This window comes from Mycteria americana, chromosome 1 (genome assembly GCF_035582795.1).
Source record: "Mycteria americana isolate JAX WOST 10 ecotype Jacksonville Zoo and Gardens chromosome 1, USCA_MyAme_1.0, whole genome shotgun sequence".
Taxonomy (NCBI): domain Eukaryota; kingdom Metazoa; phylum Chordata; class Aves; order Ciconiiformes; family Ciconiidae; genus Mycteria; species Mycteria americana.
Genome location: NC_134365.1, coordinates 58,271,781 through 58,291,686, shown reverse-complemented (window position 1 = coordinate 58,291,686; position 19,906 = coordinate 58,271,781). Strand labels below are relative to the sequence as shown.

The window sequence follows — 19,906 nt, the reverse complement described above, 5'->3', positions numbered from 1 at the left end:
TCTTCTTAAACTGACCTTCTTCAGCAGCTTTATTTTGCTCATCATTTACCACTCTTCGCTTGGGAGCATCTAGAATGAAACCCTTTCCTTCATGTACCCGCTCTCCCTCTGGGTTTAAATGGCTTTATGAGTCCTGCAGGCTTCACCCATTACCCGTTAATTTGTAGTCAGCCTGGTCTGGAATGAAACACCTATTTTGATGGTCCCATGAGCTGCCTTCCCTGTAGCCCTCTGCTTAGTTTTTGATCCCTCACTATAGTCACAGGTTCGCCCAGGGCCTCTGAGGTGAAGCAGTTCAGGAAACCGGAAGAAAGGGCTTTGGCCAGGGGTGTTTATAAAAGATCCAGTCCTAAAGCAGATTAGGAGTGGTTTAAGCATGCCAGGGACGGTTGTCCTCTCTGAATCTAGAAATCCACCACTGCAGCGGGGTGAGGGGGTCATGCCTGCCTTACCACGTGCTCCAACACGCTCGTTAGTGGCACCCAGGGACTGTGGCTTGTCCCTCTGCCTTACCTTTGATTCCTTTACGTAAGGGGGTTTTCTCTATTTAAAAGGAAAACACACATGCGTCTGGTGCCATTCCTGCTGGGTGGATAATCGCCTGGGACGTGGTTATTTACCTGCCCTGCAACCCCCACCCCCATAGGGGGGCCAAGTTGTTCCCTTCGCACGTCAACAGGACTCACTTCAGCCTAGATAAAACTGGCTCGCCGCTGTTCCTGTCGGCGAGGCTCCGTCTTGTGGCTGCTCACCTAATGGCATTAGTCTTTCTTAGCTGTTTTCTTCTTGCACCTCAGCAGTGGCCTCTAACCCAGCACTTCCCTACTTGGAAAAGCAGCATCGTGTGTCACTGCCCTGGCTTCACCGCCCAGAAAAGATGCTCCAGATGGAGGTGGTCAGAGCCGGTGTCCCACTGGTTTGGCAGTGCCCGAGGGAGGTACTGCAGGGAATGCAGTGTCTACCCGCGTGCTGGCTGCAGCTGGAGGTGGCCCGGATGATAGCTATGATCATACCACCTCCTAGACCTACTGCTATCCCGACTGTGGAAGTGGGGCGGAGGAAACACTGACACCAGACCAAAGTGTACCAGATCTGATTACAAGGAGTCTCTAATTGTTTGTGTTCTGTATTGTGACAGTGCAGAAGGAAAAGGAGAGTCCTTGGCAGCCTCTTCAAAAGACTTTCTCCAGGGCTGGTTTGGAAGTGAGGAAAGATATTTTTTTTTTTTTTTTTTTCTCCTTTTTGGTGTTTGGGCTGCTCTGAGCCCGTGTTGTACCAGCATGGGTGCAGGATGCAAGTAGACATATCACTGGGTAGGTATGTGGACATATGTACATAAGGACCAGCTATTATTATACCTCTCCCTCTTACTTCTTACATCTGCTTTTGTCTCAACATTCTCCACCCCATATCCCACCTACCCTCCCACGCTGAGGTGCATGCAAACAAGGCCAGTTTTATACATCCCTGTTCCTCCGCCCTGGCTAAAAACTGTCCCTCTGCACCGTCTGGTCAGCGTTGCAGCCATCTCGTGCCAACACCTCCCCGTCCCCCTCGGGACAGCCGCCTCCCTCCCCACTCTGCTCCTCTGCCACGTGGTTGGCCTCCTCGCTGGCCGCCACCACGGCGTTGTCGGTGCTGTGGGCCGGCTGGTGGTTGTCGCTGCTGTGCTCCTCGGCTTCCTGCACGTCAGACTCTGCTTCCTCGGTGTCGCTCCCACCGCCCGCAGAGGGGTTCTCCTCTGGGGGAGGTTCCTTCTCCTTCCTTCGGTTCAGGCAGCAGTAGGTGGCCATGGCCAGGAAGAGAGCGGAGAGCACCACCTCTGAGCCCGCCAGGTAGAAGATCACCTCGTAGTTCTTGAGAGCATCGACCAAGCGGCCTGATGGTTGGAAAAGAAATGAGACAGTCTCAGCCTACACACTCCTGCATGGACAGCCCAGCACAAGTGGGCAACACCTACATTTGCCTGAGGACCCATTTCTCAAGGGAAGAGCAAGAAGCCTGAGTAGCTTCTAAAATCACCCTGTACTGTAAGAGTGCGGGGTTGGTGTTTTCCCTTGTTTGGACAAGGTTAAATAATTGTGACACACTGATGTTATGGTCTCGCATCGTGGTGGGCCATCTTCTTCTTGCCAAGGTGAGACAAGCCTCTGAGGACTTGGCTTGCCCAGTCTCAGAAAATAAACAAAATTTGAGAGGCATTGCTATTTCTTAAGCTATCGTGTCAGGAAAACATTCAGAGGAGGAAAAGAAACATCTCTTTGGCAGCGAAATCCCCTTGGTTGGCCCACACGTCATGATTTCTCTGCCCAAGAGATGTTCTCAATGTAACTTCTGAACGCACTGGGGCTGGCAGTGCAGGGAGGGTTCCCAGCCCTTGGTGCTGGGGAACTGAGCAGCCACCCTGCTGCAGTCAGGATGGGGCCACGGTGACCGGAGGCTTCCTCCCGGTCCTGCGTGCTCCTGACTGCGCATGTGACCCCCGGTCCCTTCTGCGCTATGGTGCATGGCCTGAAACCATCCCCAGGGCACGCTGAGGTGCATCCCAGAGCAGTCATGGGAGGCACACGGCGAATTCCTCCCCAGGTGAATGTGCCCCCGTTCACCCAAGCCGGATGGTGAGCGAGGAGCCTGCGTGCACGCGCGTGCTTGTGTGTGTGTGTGCAGCTTATCCTGTGCCAAACCCCCTCAGCCCCAAGGAGCGGGAAGCAGCTCAGGAGGATTACCCCAAACAAAGCCACTTTGTTCAACCCCCTTCTTCCAGCCGAGCACTGCTCCCCTGAGTCCGAGCCGCCGGGTTTGCCAGCACACTCAAGCTTCCCGTACCAGGGGTCCTGCAGCAGAGGTCCCCCTGTGGGGAAGGTGGGAACCACAACTTAGCTCCCCCCCAACACCGTTCTTCGATGGCCCTGCACCATCTGCGTCCCATTGTGCGTGCGCACAGTACCAAGGCACAGCTGAACTGAGGCAGGAGGGCTAAGGGATGTCCCCCATCACCACCCGCTGGTGTGCCTTGCTCCTTGGAGCAAGGTGCTGTTAAATCCCCCTCTCCCCCCATGATCTCTCTGCAGCTGCCTCCGAGACACATATTTCTTGACCCTCCCTGGCCTGGGACTGCCGACTGCCCCACAGCTTGTAAGGTGGGACACGAGTTATTGTTAGCATCAAGAAGGTCTTCTCTTGGCCACCAATTTTTACCTGAGAGCTGGGTGGAGTTGCTGAGGGCAGGTTTAGCTCATAAGTGGTGGTATGTGCTGGGGAAAAGATCATTCACACAGAGGTCTTCACTGATGGGCTCTAACCCACGTGTTACAGCTGAAGGAAGGGAGTGCAGGAAGCAATGAAGTGGTTCCTGCCCAGGGATTTGTCCATGGTGTGTCCCTGACCCTTCCTCGCAAATCGCACATGCAGGGAACTACACTTCATTTGGAAATAAGCCTTTGGCATGATCTGGCTTTCTCAGACCTGATCAGACACGTAACAGTAATCTACACCAGCCTCTTGGGTGAAGGGTCTCTCCCCATTCAACAGCCTGTTTATGGGCTGTTTGTGGGGCTTGGACCTTACCAGGGACTGTGGCCTAGACTAGACTGGTTGAGAAGCTGTGTCTTAATCCTCCTAAAAAAAAAGTGACAGCAAATGCCTCAGGTGGCTATACAACTGTTTTGACTTGATTGACACCAAAACACCTGTGCCTTGCAATTGGGGCCAACACAAAATGAGATCATTATTCACAGCACCGATCAAAAGGCCATGGACACCAAGGAGAACTTGGAAGACCTTCGCCTTGTCCTACTGAAGACCCTCAAAGATTTGCCTGCAGCATGTGCCTGACCCTACCCATAATATGATTTTATGCAACATTCACAGTGAAGGCAGAGACCTGGATGCCAGCATGAAAGAGAGGGAAGTGCCACTGGTCAGGACTGAGGGATGCTGGAAGTCAAGCCACTCCGGATAGCTCTCTATGCCTGCCATTGCTCAGATGTCTGAGCAAAGCAGAGAGAAAAATTTCACTTGCCATCTTCTGCCCCTGCTCAGATTCAGTGTTGTGGTGCATGGAGTGAGACTGGGAGCTCCCACTTCAGATCTCAGCTTCCAGAGGAAATTTGAAGTTGAGAAATAGGGTCTTTCTTCAAGTACCGTGCCCATGCCCAATACCTGCAATACCGTGGAATGGCAGCCAAATGCATCACCTGTGTTTTGCAGCAAGAGACCTACCTGCAGAGGGTGGACCGATGAGCACAGCGAAAGCCTCGATAAGTAGGACCAGCCCAATGGCGCTGGAGAACTTCTGGGAACCAACGATGGCCATCAGCACCTCGAACTGCAGTGCCCCCACCATGCCGTAAGAGATGCCAAAAAAGACGCAGAAGATGACCAGCCCCGTGTAATTGCTAGCCCTGGCACTGCAGATGTCTGTCAAGCCATTGAAGAGCATAGCGAAGCTGAACAGGTACGCCACGTGAGGGCGGACCCACTTCAAGCCTGCCACCATGCCACAGGCTGGGCGGGCAAAGATGTCTATGAAACCAATGATGGAGAGCAAGAATGCAGCCTCTGTGTCTGGTACGCCTGTGTCCTTCGCGTAGTTGACCAGCAATATGGGGGGCACGAAGAGACCCAAGACCAGGATGAACTTTGAAATAGTGTAAATGATAAACCCTCGGTTGGAAAAGATACTAAAATCAAGAAGCTTCTTTCCTTTCCTGGGCTTCTTCTTGGCTTTCTTGGCTTTCTTGGTTCCATCAATGGTGCTGATTCCCTCCTCTGATTTCCCCCCTATGGGCAGCATCTCCTTGGCTTCATATTTGTCCTGAACTTTCTCCATCTTCCGCTTCATGCCCATATCCAGGGGTCTCATGACTGCCCCACAAGTGCAGCAGTTAAGCAGAAGGCCCCCCATGATAAGGAACCCTCCTCGCCAACCAAACTTCTCCAGCAGCACTTGCCCCAGTGGAGAGAGCGAGGAAAGGAAGACAGGGCTCCCAGCGGCAGCCAGTCCATTGGCAAGAGGCCGACGCTTGTCAAAGTAGGTGCCCAGCATGATCAGTGAGGGCTGGAAGTTCAACGCCATACCCAGACCTACATGAGGGTGAGAGCCAGGAGGGAGACAGGGAGTGCAAGAACATGAGACGTGGTTTGCAACAAGCTGAAAACTCCCCACAGACTATCCTAGTCCTGAAGTCCCATGATGGGATTCATGTGTTCCTCACAAGCCTCTGCTCCTTCATGTTGGTGGGTTACCCCTGGAGAAGATGGGCTAAAACAGCCTGTCTACCTGAAGTGTATTTGAGTCAGGTAACTGTGGCCATGTTTAGACAGGACCTGTACCTTAAACAGGAACTTTATCTCTCTCCGCTACCACTATATACTGATGCCACCGCAGTTGCCATGATCACTGAGCATCACTTATGTTTTTTCTGTCCCTCTCCCCTCAACCACAGGCCCTGCCTGTTTAGACCCAGCAGATGCATCTCCCACAGGTGCAACATTCAGGACTAGATGTCTTCTGTGAGCAGGTGTGAATAGGTGAGGGGAGACCTGACGCTAGACATAGCAATGAATGCTAAAGGGAGATACAACATGGTCTTGGCTCTTCCCCAGGTAAGTCTGTGTCCCCCCCAATTCCTGGGGCTCTCACCCGTCAGCACGCCAGCTGTCAGATAAAGCTCAATAATATTGGTGGTAAAAGATGCCAGGATCATCCCAGAGGAAGCCAGCAGCCCACCGATGAGCATCACAGGCCGGCAGCCAAACTGGTTCACCATGATGCTGCATACTGGTCCTGGGAGGAAGCAGAGGAGACAGAGTAGGAGACCAGAAGGAGACAGGACAACTGGGAAGAGGCATCCAGCCCAAGCAGGGCTTTCAGGGAAGATGAAACACTAGTGACGGAGATCACTGCTTGGCTGCTTCGATACACATCCGTTGGGCCCGGCCAAGGGAGAGAGGCTGCGGTGTGGAGACCTCTTCTTTTCTCTGCCTTCATCCCCCTGTTCTCTGGGAACAAAGAGGGGCTTGGTGTGACAGGGGCAGCACTTCAGCAATGGGAGCAAACCCCATGTCAACTCTCTGAGAGGCAGGCAGGGTGACCCCTGAGGTCTCCTGGGGCAGAGGAAACAGGGACATGAAATGCAGAACATTTCTAGAAAAGAAGTGGTGGGACAATTGTATTCTGCATGTTGGTTCATGACTGGGCCAGTGAGCATGAGGAGAGCCCACGGGGACGTGGTCTGGGCCCATAGCAGGGGAGGGGAAGGCACAAGCTGGGGAGGGGGAAGCATATCCAAGCATCACCTGTCCCGTAGAGCATGGCCAGCATGATGGAGGAGATCCAGGCTGTGTCACTGTAGCCCACGTGGAAATCTTTCATAAGCTCCTTGAAGTAGACACTGACGGCTTTCGGGAAGGCATAGGAGAAGCCAGTAATCACAAAGCAGCCAAGGAGCACGATCCAGCCCCAGCCACCATCTGGGGGCTTCACAGGAGCTGGGAGCTGCCCTTCCTCTGGGTCAGCTCTCCCCATCGTCTAGCCTGGGAGGGGAAAGGCAGACCAGAAGGACGTAGGGCAAGAGAGAGAGAGAGAGACAGAGAGAGAGACAGAGAGAAATCTCCAGGCACTGCAAGAAGAGAAGAGCACAGCAGGCAAACATTTACTACAAGTTTTCTCTCCATGCCCACCATCTCCAAGCTCCAAGAGCCTCACTGGGGGACCACATCATCTCTCTGCACCTTCATCCTGCCAGGTAAGGCAGGATTGCTTCAGGGTGCGAGGTCAAGCCACAACTGGGCAGAGGTGTGAAGGTCCCCCTGAGCTCGGGGCAGCCCACAGGTCTGTAACCCATGGTCAGATGCAGCCAAGCAGGGTCACAGCTCCCAGCTGAGTCTGGAGAGCTGCATCTGATGTGGTGGGGCATCAGGATCTGCAGCACCCCACTTGCTCCATATCCAGCCTTGCCTGCAGGCTGGCGTGAGGTAAGAGCCAGCAACATGAACCCTGCTTGGCTCCCAAGATCTTCCTTTGAGCCTTTCCCCTCCCGGTCTGCTCCAGCTGGGAGCCCTCCAGGACCTGTCCTGCTACAGACACCTCCAGCAGTGGGGTACAGGAGGTCCATTAACCACGCCGTGCTTTCCTCTGGGAGGCCTCTGTGCACAGCCTTCTCCCTCACCCTCCCTTCCCTGCCACGAGGGGCCAGATTTGGGAAATGGGTGAAGGGGGAGAGCAGGGCAAACTGGTGGTGTCGGTGGTTATTTGCATGCCAGAGAGATTAGGGCTTTGTACCTACACGGAGGGGCCGGAAAAAAGCCTAAGGGGCGAGAAGGAGGGAATTAAAGGGGATGTCTTGTGAGTGGCTCTTGGGGCTGCTAAGCTGCCCAGGAATTTTTCTGCAGTTGGCTGCTGTGGGTATGTTTTTCTCATTTCTCCCTTAGGCACCCGGTCTCTGCCATACCCCTTCCAGCACCATTGGCCTCAGTTTCTTGGTCAGCCAGGCTTATTTTCACACCTGTATGCAAAAACATCCCTAGCCTTTGATTATAGATGCTCCTAAGTAGCATCGGATAGGTGTTAGAAAGCAGGTGGCCTTTCTCCATGCCTGAGCTGGGCTTTGCCAGGTCCAGTTTGCCCTATCACCATCCCGACGGCAGTACAGCCCCAGCGTGGGTCCTCTCTCCTCCCATCTCCCTTGGCTGAAGGACTATGAGATGGCGGCACTGTCCCCATCCCTTGCCACTGGCAGTCGTGGGAAATGCCAGCAGTCACATGCTGACGGGAGACTGCCAAGGGGACAAGGACACTCCTACGGATGGTACACACAGGGCTAGCACCTGGGAGCTTTGGATCCGGGTGCGTTTCTCAAGGCAGTCCCTCTTCTTCATGTCCTCCAAGCAATGGGGACAACTTGCCCTGATTCCCATAGCACTGCTGTTGCTCTGCAGGTTAAGCAAGTGCAAATCCTTTAGGCAAAAGCACGGATAGCACAGGCTGGGGCAGAATCCAGGTAAAGGGCCCTTGCTTGGCAAGAGGTGGTCCTACCCTGTGACACCCCTGATTCTTGCAGAAAAGGAGAGTAAGTGGTCTTTCTCAGGCTGCAGATGGTTCAGCAGGCAGAGCCAAGGCTGGAAACAGGGCTGGGAAGTGCTTTGAGAGGGGTCTGAAACCATAGTTTAGGGGATGCTGGAGGAGGGACTTGCAAGACAAGACATCTAGGCCAGTTCTGGACCCCTCTGCAAGGGACATGGCACCTGCACCCATGGTGCATCGACGTGAGGAGGCACAAAATGGTCTTGGCTGTTGGTTTTAGTCAGGTGCCCGAGCCAAGGTTGACCTGTGGAGGGAAGGGTGGGATTGGAGTCACCAGCCACCTGCAGCAGTCTCCCTCCTTCCCCTCCCCAGGGAACCATTGCTGCTGAAAACACTTGAGGGTTTGTTCATGGCAGTACCCAGGCATCTGCCACCACCACGGGCCCCTGCAGCAGAGACCCCCAAACTTTCAGGACCCCACCAGACATTAAAAATGGGAGCAGGATCTGGCTCTGAGTGTGGATTGGGCAGCTCTTCTTCTGGATGGCCATATCCTAACAACTCTCGGGCTGAACCACAGGGGCCGGTGCAGGTTACTCCAGTCTCTCCCCCCACCCCAGGTCTCAGGGACTGTGGCAAGGGGCAGAAGCATGAGCTGAGAATAGGGTGCTATAGACATTTTCAAGGCAAAGAATCATTGCAAGGAAGAAAAGATTCATTATACACTCCCTACACACCCATACCTTCCCCCTCACACCGTTTCTGGTGTTATCTGGATCACTGGCACCAGGAGAGCCAGACTGAACAGTCTCGCTCAGCTTCTGCCATTACTCACCTGCTGCTCCTCTCCCAGCTCCACCTGACTGACAAGCTAGGTACAGCTGTACAAAAGGTGACCTGCTGCAAAAGCGCAACGATTTCTAGATCAGTGCTGGTGCTCCACCACTGCACCATCTGCTGCACATAGCTACCTCAAATAAGAGCAATTGACACCAAACAGACCCTGAGCCTTTTTATCCAAGCCCCTCTCCCAGCCTCGCTCTTCTTGATCTCATCCTGCACCACAAATCAAATGAATCAATCAAACCATTGCAATTCATCTTTTTTTTTCCGCCTAGCTTCCTAGCAAGAAAATATTTGTCCATCTGTGGCATGCTCTGCAGAGATTTCTGTAGCGTGGCTTGTCAATGAGTCAAGGGCATCTGATTTTGAAGAGCACATTAAACAAATATCCATCAGTACTGTTTGAGTTTGGAGCTGGATGGGTACCTCTGCAGGAGCCACTTGCTCAGTGCTACACAACTGTACAGCAAGGCGTGAAGGGGCTTTTACCTGCCTGCAGCTAGATGTTGGCTGAAAAAGATGAGGTGCACCAGAGGAGCTCACCTGTGGAGAAGCCTCCAAAGCCAATATGCTATAGCATCGCTCTGCTGGAGATCTATCCCAGCTCAGGCAGTTCAGAGCTGCCTTGCTCCTAACACCACAGCGCATACGCTGGGTCTTCTGCTCACGGCTGCACACGATGGTCACACCGTGTACCCTGCACCTGCCTTTGCACACTCTACAGCTTGCTATTATTTTCTTCTCGGATAAGGAGCTTTATTCACAGGTAAAAATACCACAGGCCAGTTCACATGCACCTAAAAGCTCATCAGCACGGGCACCTGCCCTTCCCCGTGCATCACACGCAGGTGGGCCAGAGCAGGCACTGCCGCAGAGCTAGCTGCAGGTGGGTGCCAGGAGAAGACTTGCGCAGAAGTCGCCAGCCCAGGCTGGGAGGGCGAAGGCCGCAGCAGGTTCAGCCATGGCTGCCAGTCCCTGGATGCACACAGAGCACAGAGCAGTGGGTGCTGGACGATGCCCAGCAAAGCCCTGCTGTGCCAGGCAAGCTGCGTCCAGGAGGGTCCACACGAATGCTAGGATGGCTCCTCCTGCCTCCACACAGTACAGATGGGCTGGGAGGGGTCCGTTTATTAAATGCAAGGGCCACAATTCATGCCACCAGCCTCCCTAGCCCACAGACAACACCCTAGGAAAGCATTCATTAGAGAATTAGACGAGTGCAGGCCTGGGACGAGCTGTCCCGTCGGCAGCTGGTGCCAGGATGCAAGCATCCCTCCGCGCCACTGACCTGCACAACGAAGCGACGGCCTCCCGAGCACCGGCTGAGCCTCCGAGGGCCGAGCGGGCCTGTCCGCAGCGCTCCCTTCTCCCTCCGGCTGGCACTTCCCGGCTCTGGACGAGGGCGCCCGGTTAGATGGTCCCACTGGTTCTTTGCTCCATGGTGGGCATGCCGTCAGCTGGGCACGGGGCGATGCCTGCAGGAACCCAGCACCCGTCGAGCGGTCTCTTGTGCCCCGCTCCTTCCTCCGGGGCAACTACGCCCTCACTAGAGAGCTAATCCCCCTCTCAGCCTGCTTTCCTCTGGCTCCGATGCTGCCCAGCAAAGCCGCCCGTGGCTGATCCGGGGGGACGCCCCGCGCGGGGGACCCCCTTGCCTCCTGTGGGTGCAGGTAGTGCCCCACGGTGCTCCCAGCGTGGATGTGGGTCAGCAGCCGCTTATGGTTTCAGGTCGGCAGAGACCGGCGGGTGCTGAGCGGGCAGAAAGCACTTCTCCACTTTTAAGAGGCTTTTCCAGCCAATGGGGAGGAGGTGGCTGCCTGCCGCGGCCCGAATCCCCCGGTAATCCCGCTGCCCAGGGGCTCCTCGCCTTTCCCCCAGCAGAGCGGGGCAGGCTGGCGGGGGGCAGATTCGGAGGGGCTGAGGCAGGAGGAAGCGGGGCGAGGGTTGGGGGTGCTGGTGATGGACCCAGCCAGGAGGGAGGGTGCCAGGGAGGGGGGCAGCGGAGGATGAGGGCACAGGCCCATGCTTCAGTGAGGGGCACAATGGGGGAAGGGGCTGCTTTGGAAGCCCCCCACCGCTTCCTCAGCTGCCAGCCAGGATGGAGAAGCACTGGCACGGTTGAGGAATTCCCCATGGAATGAGGGCTCACTCACCGGCTGAGGAATCACTGCTGTCCATGGCTCAAAGGGCAGGATCCAGCCCACCCCTGGCAGCTCACTAACCACCCCCTGCCAAAACGAAACCTGCCACCCAAGAGGGTGTCTGGTGGGCACCAGGGACAAGCCGGTCTCTGGCCGTGCGTGGGGGAACCTGTTTTACTCCCAGGGAGGGGGCCGGGGCTCACCCTAGGTGGGATTTTGGGGAGGGGGGGAGAAAAAGGCCCAGGCTGTAAAACCCCCAAAGCCCCTCAGCCCCCACTGTTGTGCCTTTCTGGTGGCAGGGCGGGGGGGCCTGCGGGGGCTTTGCAGCGCTCGCAGCCGGGGTTTAATTTCTATTAATAAGGCTAATCGGCTAAAGCCCTGGCCATTGCTCGCGCTCCCTCCTTCACCGCCTCTCCCTTTGGCCCCCGACGGTGGGGCCAGGCTGGTGGGGCACCCGCAGGTCCCCGGGGGAACATTTCCCCCCACACTGAGCCGCCCCGGGACACCCCTGGGGCTCACAGCCTGGGTGAGGAGGAGAAGAAGATGGCCGTCGGGCCTTGTCCTCCCGGGCAAGGCCTACCCGCGCATGGCGGCCGGGAAGTGGGGGCTTGCTGCCCTCCAGTGGCAGGACAGCTGGGGGGGCCGGGGGGTGGCTGGCAGTGGGTCGTGCAGCCCTTCTGGTGCCCTCCACGTCTGCCCTAGCCCCCTGGGCTGGCGGTTGTCCTAGCTGGTTGCCCAGCATTCAATGCCAGGACCACAGGCAGCCATCATGGCCCCAGTGCTGGTGGGGACCCCACATCCTCCTCCCCCTGTGTCCTCTGACCGAGGTGATGTCCTGGCTGCTGGGACAGCTACAAAAGCAGCATTCTCCATTTTATTTAAAAAAAAAAAAAATCAAATCTTTTCCACAGGACAACAGGTGAAGGAGCAGGGCAGCAGCGCTGGGCACTGTCACCTGCGCTCGCCTTGCCTCAGGGCTGCCCAGGAAGGGAAGGGGCTGCGCCGGGGCTGAGAAGGGGCAGATGCTGCTACAAATGGACACGGTTGCCAAAGGGGCTGAGAGCAGAGAGCTGCACGCTGCAGACCCCATCAGCCGGACCACGTTGCTGGAAGCCTTCTTGTGGCCTCCTCCCTTTGGCGTTCATTCTTCTGGTAGCAAAGGGACTGTTCGGCGAGTGTCCTTCTCTGCCCACAGCAGGGCTAGCAAAGCTTCGCCTTCCTTGTCCTGCCAGCACTGCCCCATGCTGCAGATGATCTTACCCATCCATCCCTCCGCCTCCCAGACCAGCAGCATCCCCTCTCCCAGGCCACCAGCCCCAGTAACACCAGACCTCTCCCACTCAAGTACAGTAACATCACACAGGGAGAGGGGATGGGAAGCAATCCAAAAAGAGCCGCAGGGATCTGCTGCTGGCTAAAGCATGCCAGACAGCCAGGCAAGATGGGTCCCCATGACCGGGAGGGAAGGGAAGGGAAAAGAGAGGTTACTCCGTGAGTGGTAGCACTAGCTTGCTGCCCAGCACTAGCTGGGGGTCACAGCCTGTCACTTGTATGCCGCCTCCTCCTTCCCTGCTGAAATTCTCTGCTGTCCGCAGCCCCGCTTCATCGGATGATGGGTGCCGAGCGGTCATTGGTGACCGTGGGACGCAGCTTGACTGTGGCAAAGGGGTTAGTACCTCTGGAAGGGGAAAGGAAACAGGCAACCATCAGGAAATCTGCAAAGACCATGTGGGGTTCCCGCTGACCAAGCAAAGGCTATTTAGTCCTGCCGGACAGCCACCTCCATGCCAAGGAGGAGAGTGTGGTAAAGCTGGCTGCTGAGTATGTTTTCTCCCTCCTTAACACACCCTGCTGCAGGTTCCCATGTGGTTCCCCTTGGGCTCTCCTCAGGGCTTCTCACCCTCCCTCTTCCATAGGATGAAGAAGGGACACTGGCATAAGGCTGTCCCTTGTGGTAGCACTCTAGACTTGTGGCCCCTGACCCTCCAAGCAAGGAGTCATGGAGCAGAAAGAGGCCACAGCACCATGCCAGAAACATGGAGACACCAACCAGCTGCAGGGGGAAGGAAAGCAGGGATTTATGGCAAGTGTCATCTCCACAGACCTGTCTCATCAAAGCTAAAAGCCACGTCCCTTACGCCTCAGCCCTTTCCACGCAGGCAGAGCTGCATGAATCATGTAGCTCCACACTCAGGCTGCAAGCTCCTATTGTGGCTCTTCAAGGATGGATTAGAAGGAGCATGCAGGTCTGGCCATCTGCTCAGGGTGCTCAGGTCCTGCCTCGTATTACCAGAGGTAGGAGAGAGCCTTCCCAGTCAGCCAGAATGGCCCACCTCTGTGGGCCCACCTCCTGTCCTGGAAGGTGGGTTGTGCATTGCTTTCCTCCAGACACTTCCCTGTTCCTCCCACATTTGATAATCCAAAAGATTAAATAATAATAGTATTGTAATAATGCCCCCCTGTCTGATGATTCCAGAGCACAGCTCCACGTCTCACTCACCGTGGGAAGAGTTCAGGGGGCTGGTCAAATACTCCTGATTTCTGCAGTGAAAAGAAAGGCAGCAGTGAGTGACCCAGGGTGGGGAGGGGAATGGTGAGACAAAAGTGGGGCAGGAAACACCACACACACGGAGGAAGACTTCACAAAACACTTGAGTTAGGAGCCCAAGTCCTCTTAACAGGGCTCTGACTCCTTATTCATTTAAACTTTGCATAATCCTACAAATTCATCGCTACAGATAACACCCTGATTTCTGTGGTGGGGGTTGTCCCAACACCACAGGTTCCCTATTCCCCTAGGACATCTCCCTTTGTCTTGGGGAAGAAAGGAGATGCCTAAGATCCCCAAAGTGTCATGGCTGACGAGCACAGCAAACAGTGACAGTCTGAGCTACATTTCACCCTGCCAGCACAGCCAGAGATGCCCCCTCACATTGCCCACACACCCTGGCAAAGAGTTTATCATCAGTGCCTTCACATGCTTCCTGCATCCACGGGGAACTCAAGAGCTGTAGTGCTACCCTACACCACACCACATACTGCTTAAATGTGGACCAACCTGATGGAAAAAGATGGACCTAGGCCCTGTGGCCCTTATTCTTGGCCAGTAGATAATGAAGGATCGGTGACAACTGGCCTGCTAAAGTACACCGGTTTCTGTAGCTGTTGGCAGACAAGAAAGCCACGTGTGGCTATCTGTGTTCCAGCTGGGAAGTCAAACATGCACCCATTTGCTGCTGGCTCAACTGGAGGATGTCTTAGGCAGAAGTGTAGAGCAAGGCTGAGTCTTTCCAAACTTCTAATGAAGCTCAGTTTCTCTGCCGTGGTACTCTAAATGTTCCACATGCTTCATTGCTCAATCCCAGGTCTACCCCTACACCTTCGACCCGGGACCGGATGGAAACCAGTGACCCAGAGAGGGGGATAGGCTGCAGAGCCTGTTCCCCTCCGTGTTGTGCAGCCTGAGGCTCCCTGAAACCACAGAGTGGGACAGGAAAGGAAAAAAAGAGTAATTAAATGTTACATTTTTCAGTCCTTTGAGCCATCCGGTTGCTTGCAACTTCACACTGGCCTGGAACCAGCGACCAGAGATGAGGTGTCCCAGCCTCCCATGAGACTGAGCAAGTAAACACCCCACAGGCAGCACTGTCCTTCCCTCTCCCAGGTTCCTGAGCTTTAACTGTTCTCAGCTTTAACCTTGACTGTCCTCACCAGTCAATTCCCCACAGCTGGAAGCAGTGATAAGTAGAGCCATAAGCCAGGGGTTGGACACAATTTGTTCTAAGGCTCTCCGAAATGGCTGTGCCCTCAGCCTTTGCCCCTAGCTTTTCTCCTACCCCAGCTGTGACTTTAACCCAATCCTTGCTTGTATTTAGAAGAGGAGCCCTCGAAACTCCTCTCCATTCTCTGAAGGGAGAAGGAGGATGGCATCTCTGTTAGCTGGTCACCCACTCCCAGCCCAGCCTGATCACTCCATGGTCCTACTATTAGCAGAAAGAAGTGCTGCGCTGGAGCCACCAGAAATCAGGCTGGGAGGTCATGGAGAGAAGGACTGAACTGAAGGGTCCCTGGTGAGCAAAAAGAGAGAGAAATGAGGAGGGCAGGGGCAGAAAAGCCATCCCCTGGGGAGCAAAGCCAGGCGCTGAGGATCTGCACACACAAGGCTGACTGGCAGGGGCCACCAGGACATGGTGGCATGCAAACAGACTGGGTGAGAAAGGCCAGTGCAAACAAGACCCCTTAGCTCAGGAAGGGAGGAGGTCACACAGCAACATCTGGAAGGTGTTTTTCTTTCTTGACAAGCCAATGCAGAAAAGGTGTGCCTTGGAGGATGAAAATCAGACGTGACCCACTCCACGCTCCCCAGTCACTCCTCCTGCACTCACCTTGGAGCCAGAACTGACCGGAGTGGCCACCCCACTCTGGTGACTGCTGGCACCCACCGAGAAGGCAGGTGGGTTTGGCAAACTGGGCTGGGCAGTGGCAGGCCAGTAATTGCTAGAGGAAGGAGTGCTGGGACGGTCCAGGATGTCATCCATACTGTGACTGCTTCGCAGTGGGAAGGACCTGAGCAAGAGGAGAAGACAGTGGGGTGAGAGGCAGAGCAAGGAACAGGGAGCAGCACAGGTGCTAGCCACAGCATGTATCTATGGGATGTCTCTGGAGAAAATACACGTGGCTTGGACTGGCCCAGTCACAAGCACCTTTGAGGAGATACTGCACGTGTTAGGGGAGCCATCTAGGGTAAGCCTGTGAGATCTCAGGGCACAGCGAGGCTCTCAGCAGATGCTCCAGCATGGGAACACTGCAGCTCTCCACGGGGCACACCCCAAACAGGTACCCCACTGGTGTTAGTGATCTACCAGGAGTCACTCCAGCTCCTGCCTGGCCAATTGCTCTCCTGTTACCTGGTGGCTGGCTCCTCCATCTCCCTCGCATCCTCCAGAGGCTTGACATAAGCTTCGGGGAACCAGCCGCATCTAAGGCACAGGAACAGAGATGAATGAGGTCCATGGTTTGTGGTTCTTGCGATCCAGCCACCCAGCACTCCTGATCTATATCCATCCCACGCACCGCTACCACGTGTGACAGTGTTTCTGCACATCTTTCACCCCTATGTGGGGCACGGAGTTATTGCCAGACAGTCCTTGAGCTTGGAGCAGGACTCGCTTATCTCAGAGGCTGTGCAAAATGCCTGCTACCGGGAGCAACGCTGGTGCAATTCAGGAAGAGATGCTCTCACTGAGCATGGTTGCCAAGGCCAGCACACAAGGAAGCTGTGGAAATCCCTTCTCCTCAGGGCAAAGCAGCTCCACCCCAGAAACCCCGCAAAAAGAAAGGCACTGCTTTTGCTCATCTCACGTCTGAGCGTGAGCTTGCCTGCAGAGCACGGTGCAGGGATGCCATGTGGAACAGGGCAGGCTTTGCACACAGATGTTGGCCGGCAGCACCACAGGGAGTAATTCAGTAAGCGCTGGGTGCAGCAGTTTCCATGGCCTGGCTGTGCTGGAGGGTGCGGCGGCAGTTGTGGTGTGAGCTGAGAAACGCCAGGCCTCTCAGGTAACTCCAGCAGTTCATGGCCCTGAGCTGGCTCCCATGACAGGAGTCACTCAGTCATGCAAGCCGGGAGGGGGTCACTGCATCCCTGGCTCTTCTACCCAAAGCCCCTGGAGCTTTCTCAGGCAGCTCATCCACACTCACCCTGCCCCACTGCATCTCCTCGGCTTGGAGAGCCCCCGTGCTAGGCACAGCCCATGACTGAGGACATGGCAATGTCCCACCCAGATGGTGGGTGAGACACAGTGCCCAGGCCGTGCCTGCAGGGGAGGGGGGAGATAATTTTGGGCTTAAGCCTCCCAGCTACAGACCTGACAAGCCTGCATCAGCCTGCCAGGCCAATTTACAGCACCAAAGTCACGTACGTGGATGAGCCTTCCAGCTTGCCATACAGCCAGCCGTTCTGCGCGTCCGGCATCAGCACCGTGATGACATCCCCGGGGTCAAACCGTAGCAGGGTCCGGTTGGCGCCCGTCACGTGTGGCACGATAGCCTGCACTCTCGCTGTGCCGCTCCTCCTCCTGCCTTCGCTGCCGCTGCTGGCCTCGCCGAAGGAACCCGAACGGGAGGTACGGCCGGTAGGGAGCAAACCTGCAGGGAGGCATCGGAGGGGTCTGGCTGGAGTCCAGAATCCTCCTGCAAGACCCACGCTGCCTCGAAGGGACCAGTGCTTCCCCAGTCAAGTAATTATCCTAGAGGAATAGATGGCTCTTCTCTGCAGGCAGAGAGCAGGGCATAGCATGGGAAAGGGGAAAACATTCATCTTGCAGGAGAAAATCAACTCAAGCTGAAACCACTTGCTTTGCACTATGTCCTCTTTGGCGAGATCTCTAGGGCACAGGCACTGCCTGCTAAATGACTGGCTGATGTCCCTCTTCCTAATCCTGCTAGAGCAACTAAGAATTTGGGTCGTTTTCCTCTCCCCTTGCCCCCTTTTTTTTTTAAAACACTTTAAGCTGAAATTTTTCAGGAAGGAAAAGCAGGTGAGACATGAGGTAACTGGCTGGGTTTTGTAGGGCGGGGTAATATTTAATCTGGTAGCATAAGTGAAGGTGCATTACCAAAATGGGAACTTCAGTAAGAACCAGCCCTCATGGTTCAAGGAGCCTTGAAAATTGCACTCCTGTGTGTTCCCCCCTCACACAGCCAGCCAGGAAACCTGGCCTTGTCCTGGATGGACCCTGCTCTGAAGGTTGTGCTCACCCCCCTGCTTCATTCAGCCTTGCCCTCCCCAGCTCCCACATGCACTGTCCTCTCACCATGCCCAGGAATGTGGCTGAGGACTGGTGGTCTGAGAGAGCGGTGGTCCCTGCCCAAACCCAACCCTGTTCCCAGAGAGGCCCAGCCGCTGTGTCTCCCCACAGCATCCAGACATGGGTCATACTGGCTGACGGTGTCCTCCGCAGCGGCCGCCTGGGGGACTCTGGCTGAGGAGACAGTCTCATTTCTGGAGGCTCCGGAGAGAAGATGCTGGATCTGCTCCCAGTCATGGGAGAAGCAAAGTCCCCAAGGGGTCTCTGGGGCTGTTGGAAGGAAAACAGCCTGAATCCAGGGGGGCTGCGCCAAGTGGGAGATGTTCTGAGAGATACCCAGTCCCTCTCAGAAAGCCAAACCCAGCGCGTACCCCCATTGCAGCCCATACACACGATTCCCTTCATCTTGGCCAGGAAAGGCCACGGAAGCTGGACAAGGCAGCAAGGACCATGGTCAACCAAGGACTGGCCTTGCCCTGCAGCCTGAAAGGGGCGGCTGCAGCCTCGCCACTGCCAAGGCAGGGGCTGTCTGTGGGCTCCTCACCATCTCGAGGTGCGTGGGGGTGAGCCGGCCCGATGGATACCCCTGGCCATGGGAGGCTGCGAGAAGCCCCTGCGAGTGGCTGTTTGAGGGGTTGCGGCTGGCCTCCAGCTGCTCCTTCCACTGTGGCGCCTTGGTCTGGATCACGCCCCGGGCCTGGGCAGAGGGAGAAGAAGAGGGGGTGATGGACAGGGCAGAACAGCTACAGAGGGAGCTGAGGGCTGCCACGTGCATTAGATTAGGGACCGGGTCCCCCCATAATTACGTTTGTGGGAATGGCTAAACAGGGCCCCGCAGGAGTGAATTTTTAGGATGGCACCCTCCAGCAGAGACCCCGTGGTCCCAATGACCCTGCCATAAACACCTGCATCGCCCTTCCCTCTCCCATCGCTCACACACCCAACTAACCTCATGTCAGCACCATCCTCACCCCCAGCCATGCTCTCCCAGCCTAGTACAGTCAGCCTGGACCCCACAGCAAGAAATGAAATAGAGTTTCCTGCCCAGTCCATGCACAGATGTTGCCTTCACCCAAGGGGCAGCTCAGCCCTGGCTCCCTCCTGCCTGCATGCCCCGCCTCGAGCCATGCTGCCTGCTCCCCCAGCTCCTCTCCCCAGCACACCAGGGCCATACCCTGCTGTAAAACTGGAGGAGAGTGTTGTAGAGCATCTGGTGCTTCTCAGCCAGGAAGCGGTAGCGGCGTTTCTCCTCCAGCTCAGCCTCCCTCTGGCTCTCAGAGACAAACGCCTGCATCTCCGAGCGCAGTCGCATCACATTCTCCTGAGCCACAGAGGAAAGGAGGAGGAAGGGATCAGCATAAATCCAGCCGAGTAGGCTCACACACGGCAGGGGAAGGGGTGGAACGGGTCATCATGTCTACCAGCTTCCCAGTGCACTCGCAGTGCTGGAGCAGCACAGAGGAGCTAGAGCAGAGTGCCAGGGACCAACTCCTTGCTCACTGAGGCTTGCTAAATGAAGCAAGGGCTTGGCAGGAGTGAGCACCACAGGTCAACAGCACCCTGTAGAAAAGGAGTTTCCACCTTTCCAGATAAGCCTGCTGCCTTTTGAACGCTGGGGACAACCCCCTGGCTTTTAAGGAAGGACAAAGTTGCTCAGAAATCAGTCCTGGCTCCAGATAAATCATCCAGTTCTTTCTCCAACTCCCCTTCCTCCAATCGCTGCTCACCTTCATCTCCCGGACATTTTTATCACGAGCCCTCTCCATTCTCCACAGCTCTGCCATGCGCTTATCCAGGTTGGTGGCTCTGCGCTGGTACTCCAGCTCATACTGCTTCTGGCTTTCCTGCCAGGGAGAAACCAGGCTGGGTGGGGAACCGGAGACCCAGCCGCACTGTGATGCAGCAGGGGTCCTGCCCTGATGGGTGGTTGAGCATCCAAGTCCCCCTGAAATCAGGCTTCACCTGGGCCTCTTATAAAAAGTCTTTCTCTACCTTTCTCTTCATTTTGAAGGGCCCCAGAGTGCTAATGAGCCTCAGGATCTCAGGAGCAAAAACTGGCACCCAGCTCCCCCAGCACTGGGTGCAAG

The 19,906-nt window shown here is 55.8% G+C and overlaps 2 protein-coding genes across 3 annotated transcripts in view; both read right to left on the bottom strand.

Annotated features, from left to right (window-relative positions):
- Positions 1–1,379: 1,379 nt before the first annotated feature.
- SLC16A8 (solute carrier family 16 member 8) lies at positions 1,380–6,529 on the bottom strand. The gene is made up of 4 exons (XM_075491676.1): positions 6,301–6,529; positions 5,645–5,788; positions 4,222–5,085; positions 1,380–1,879 (listed from the first exon to the last, which is right to left on the bottom strand). The coding sequence occupies exons 1-4, from the start codon at positions 6,527–6,529 to the stop codon at positions 1,485–1,487; spliced, it is 1,632 nt and encodes a 543-aa protein (XP_075347791.1). The 3' UTR covers positions 1,380–1,484.
- Positions 6,530–11,872: 5,343 nt separating this feature from the next.
- Positions 11,873–19,906, bottom strand: part of BAIAP2L2 (BAR/IMD domain containing adaptor protein 2 like 2) — a 15,076-nt gene continuing 7,042 nt past the window's right edge. For both annotated transcript variants that reach the window (XM_075500840.1, XM_075500830.1), the window contains exons 7-15: positions 19,547–19,663; positions 18,994–19,140; positions 18,364–18,516; positions 17,951–18,089; positions 16,932–17,157; positions 15,918–15,989; positions 15,396–15,576; positions 13,511–13,551; positions 11,873–12,688 (exon numbers count right to left, since the gene is read on the bottom strand). In XM_075500840.1, the coding sequence (XP_075356955.1) occupies positions 12,613–12,688; positions 13,511–13,551; positions 15,396–15,576; positions 15,918–15,989; positions 16,932–17,157; positions 17,951–18,089; positions 18,364–18,516; positions 18,994–19,140; positions 19,547–19,663 (1,152 nt within the window). In that variant the 3' untranslated portion in view covers positions 11,873–12,612. The remainder of the gene's footprint in view (positions 12,689–13,510; positions 13,552–15,395; positions 15,577–15,917; positions 15,990–16,931; positions 17,158–17,950; positions 18,090–18,363; positions 18,517–18,993; positions 19,141–19,546; positions 19,664–19,906) is intronic.

Bases quoted from the DNA above. Each gene is read 5' to 3' on its own strand.
- SLC16A8 (XM_075491676.1), bottom strand. From the start codon at position 6,529: ATGGGGAGAGCTGACCCAGAGGAAGGGCAGCTCCCAGCTCCTGTGAAG. The intron at 5,789-6,300 runs GTGATGCTTGGA...GCTTCCTCCCAG, and splicing joins GGCCATGCTCTACGGGACAG to GACCAGTATGCAGCATCATG. The intron at 5,086-5,644 runs GTGAGAGCCCCA...ACCCTCATGTAG, and splicing joins GACAGCTGGCGTGCTGACGG to GTCTGGGTATGGCGTTGAAC.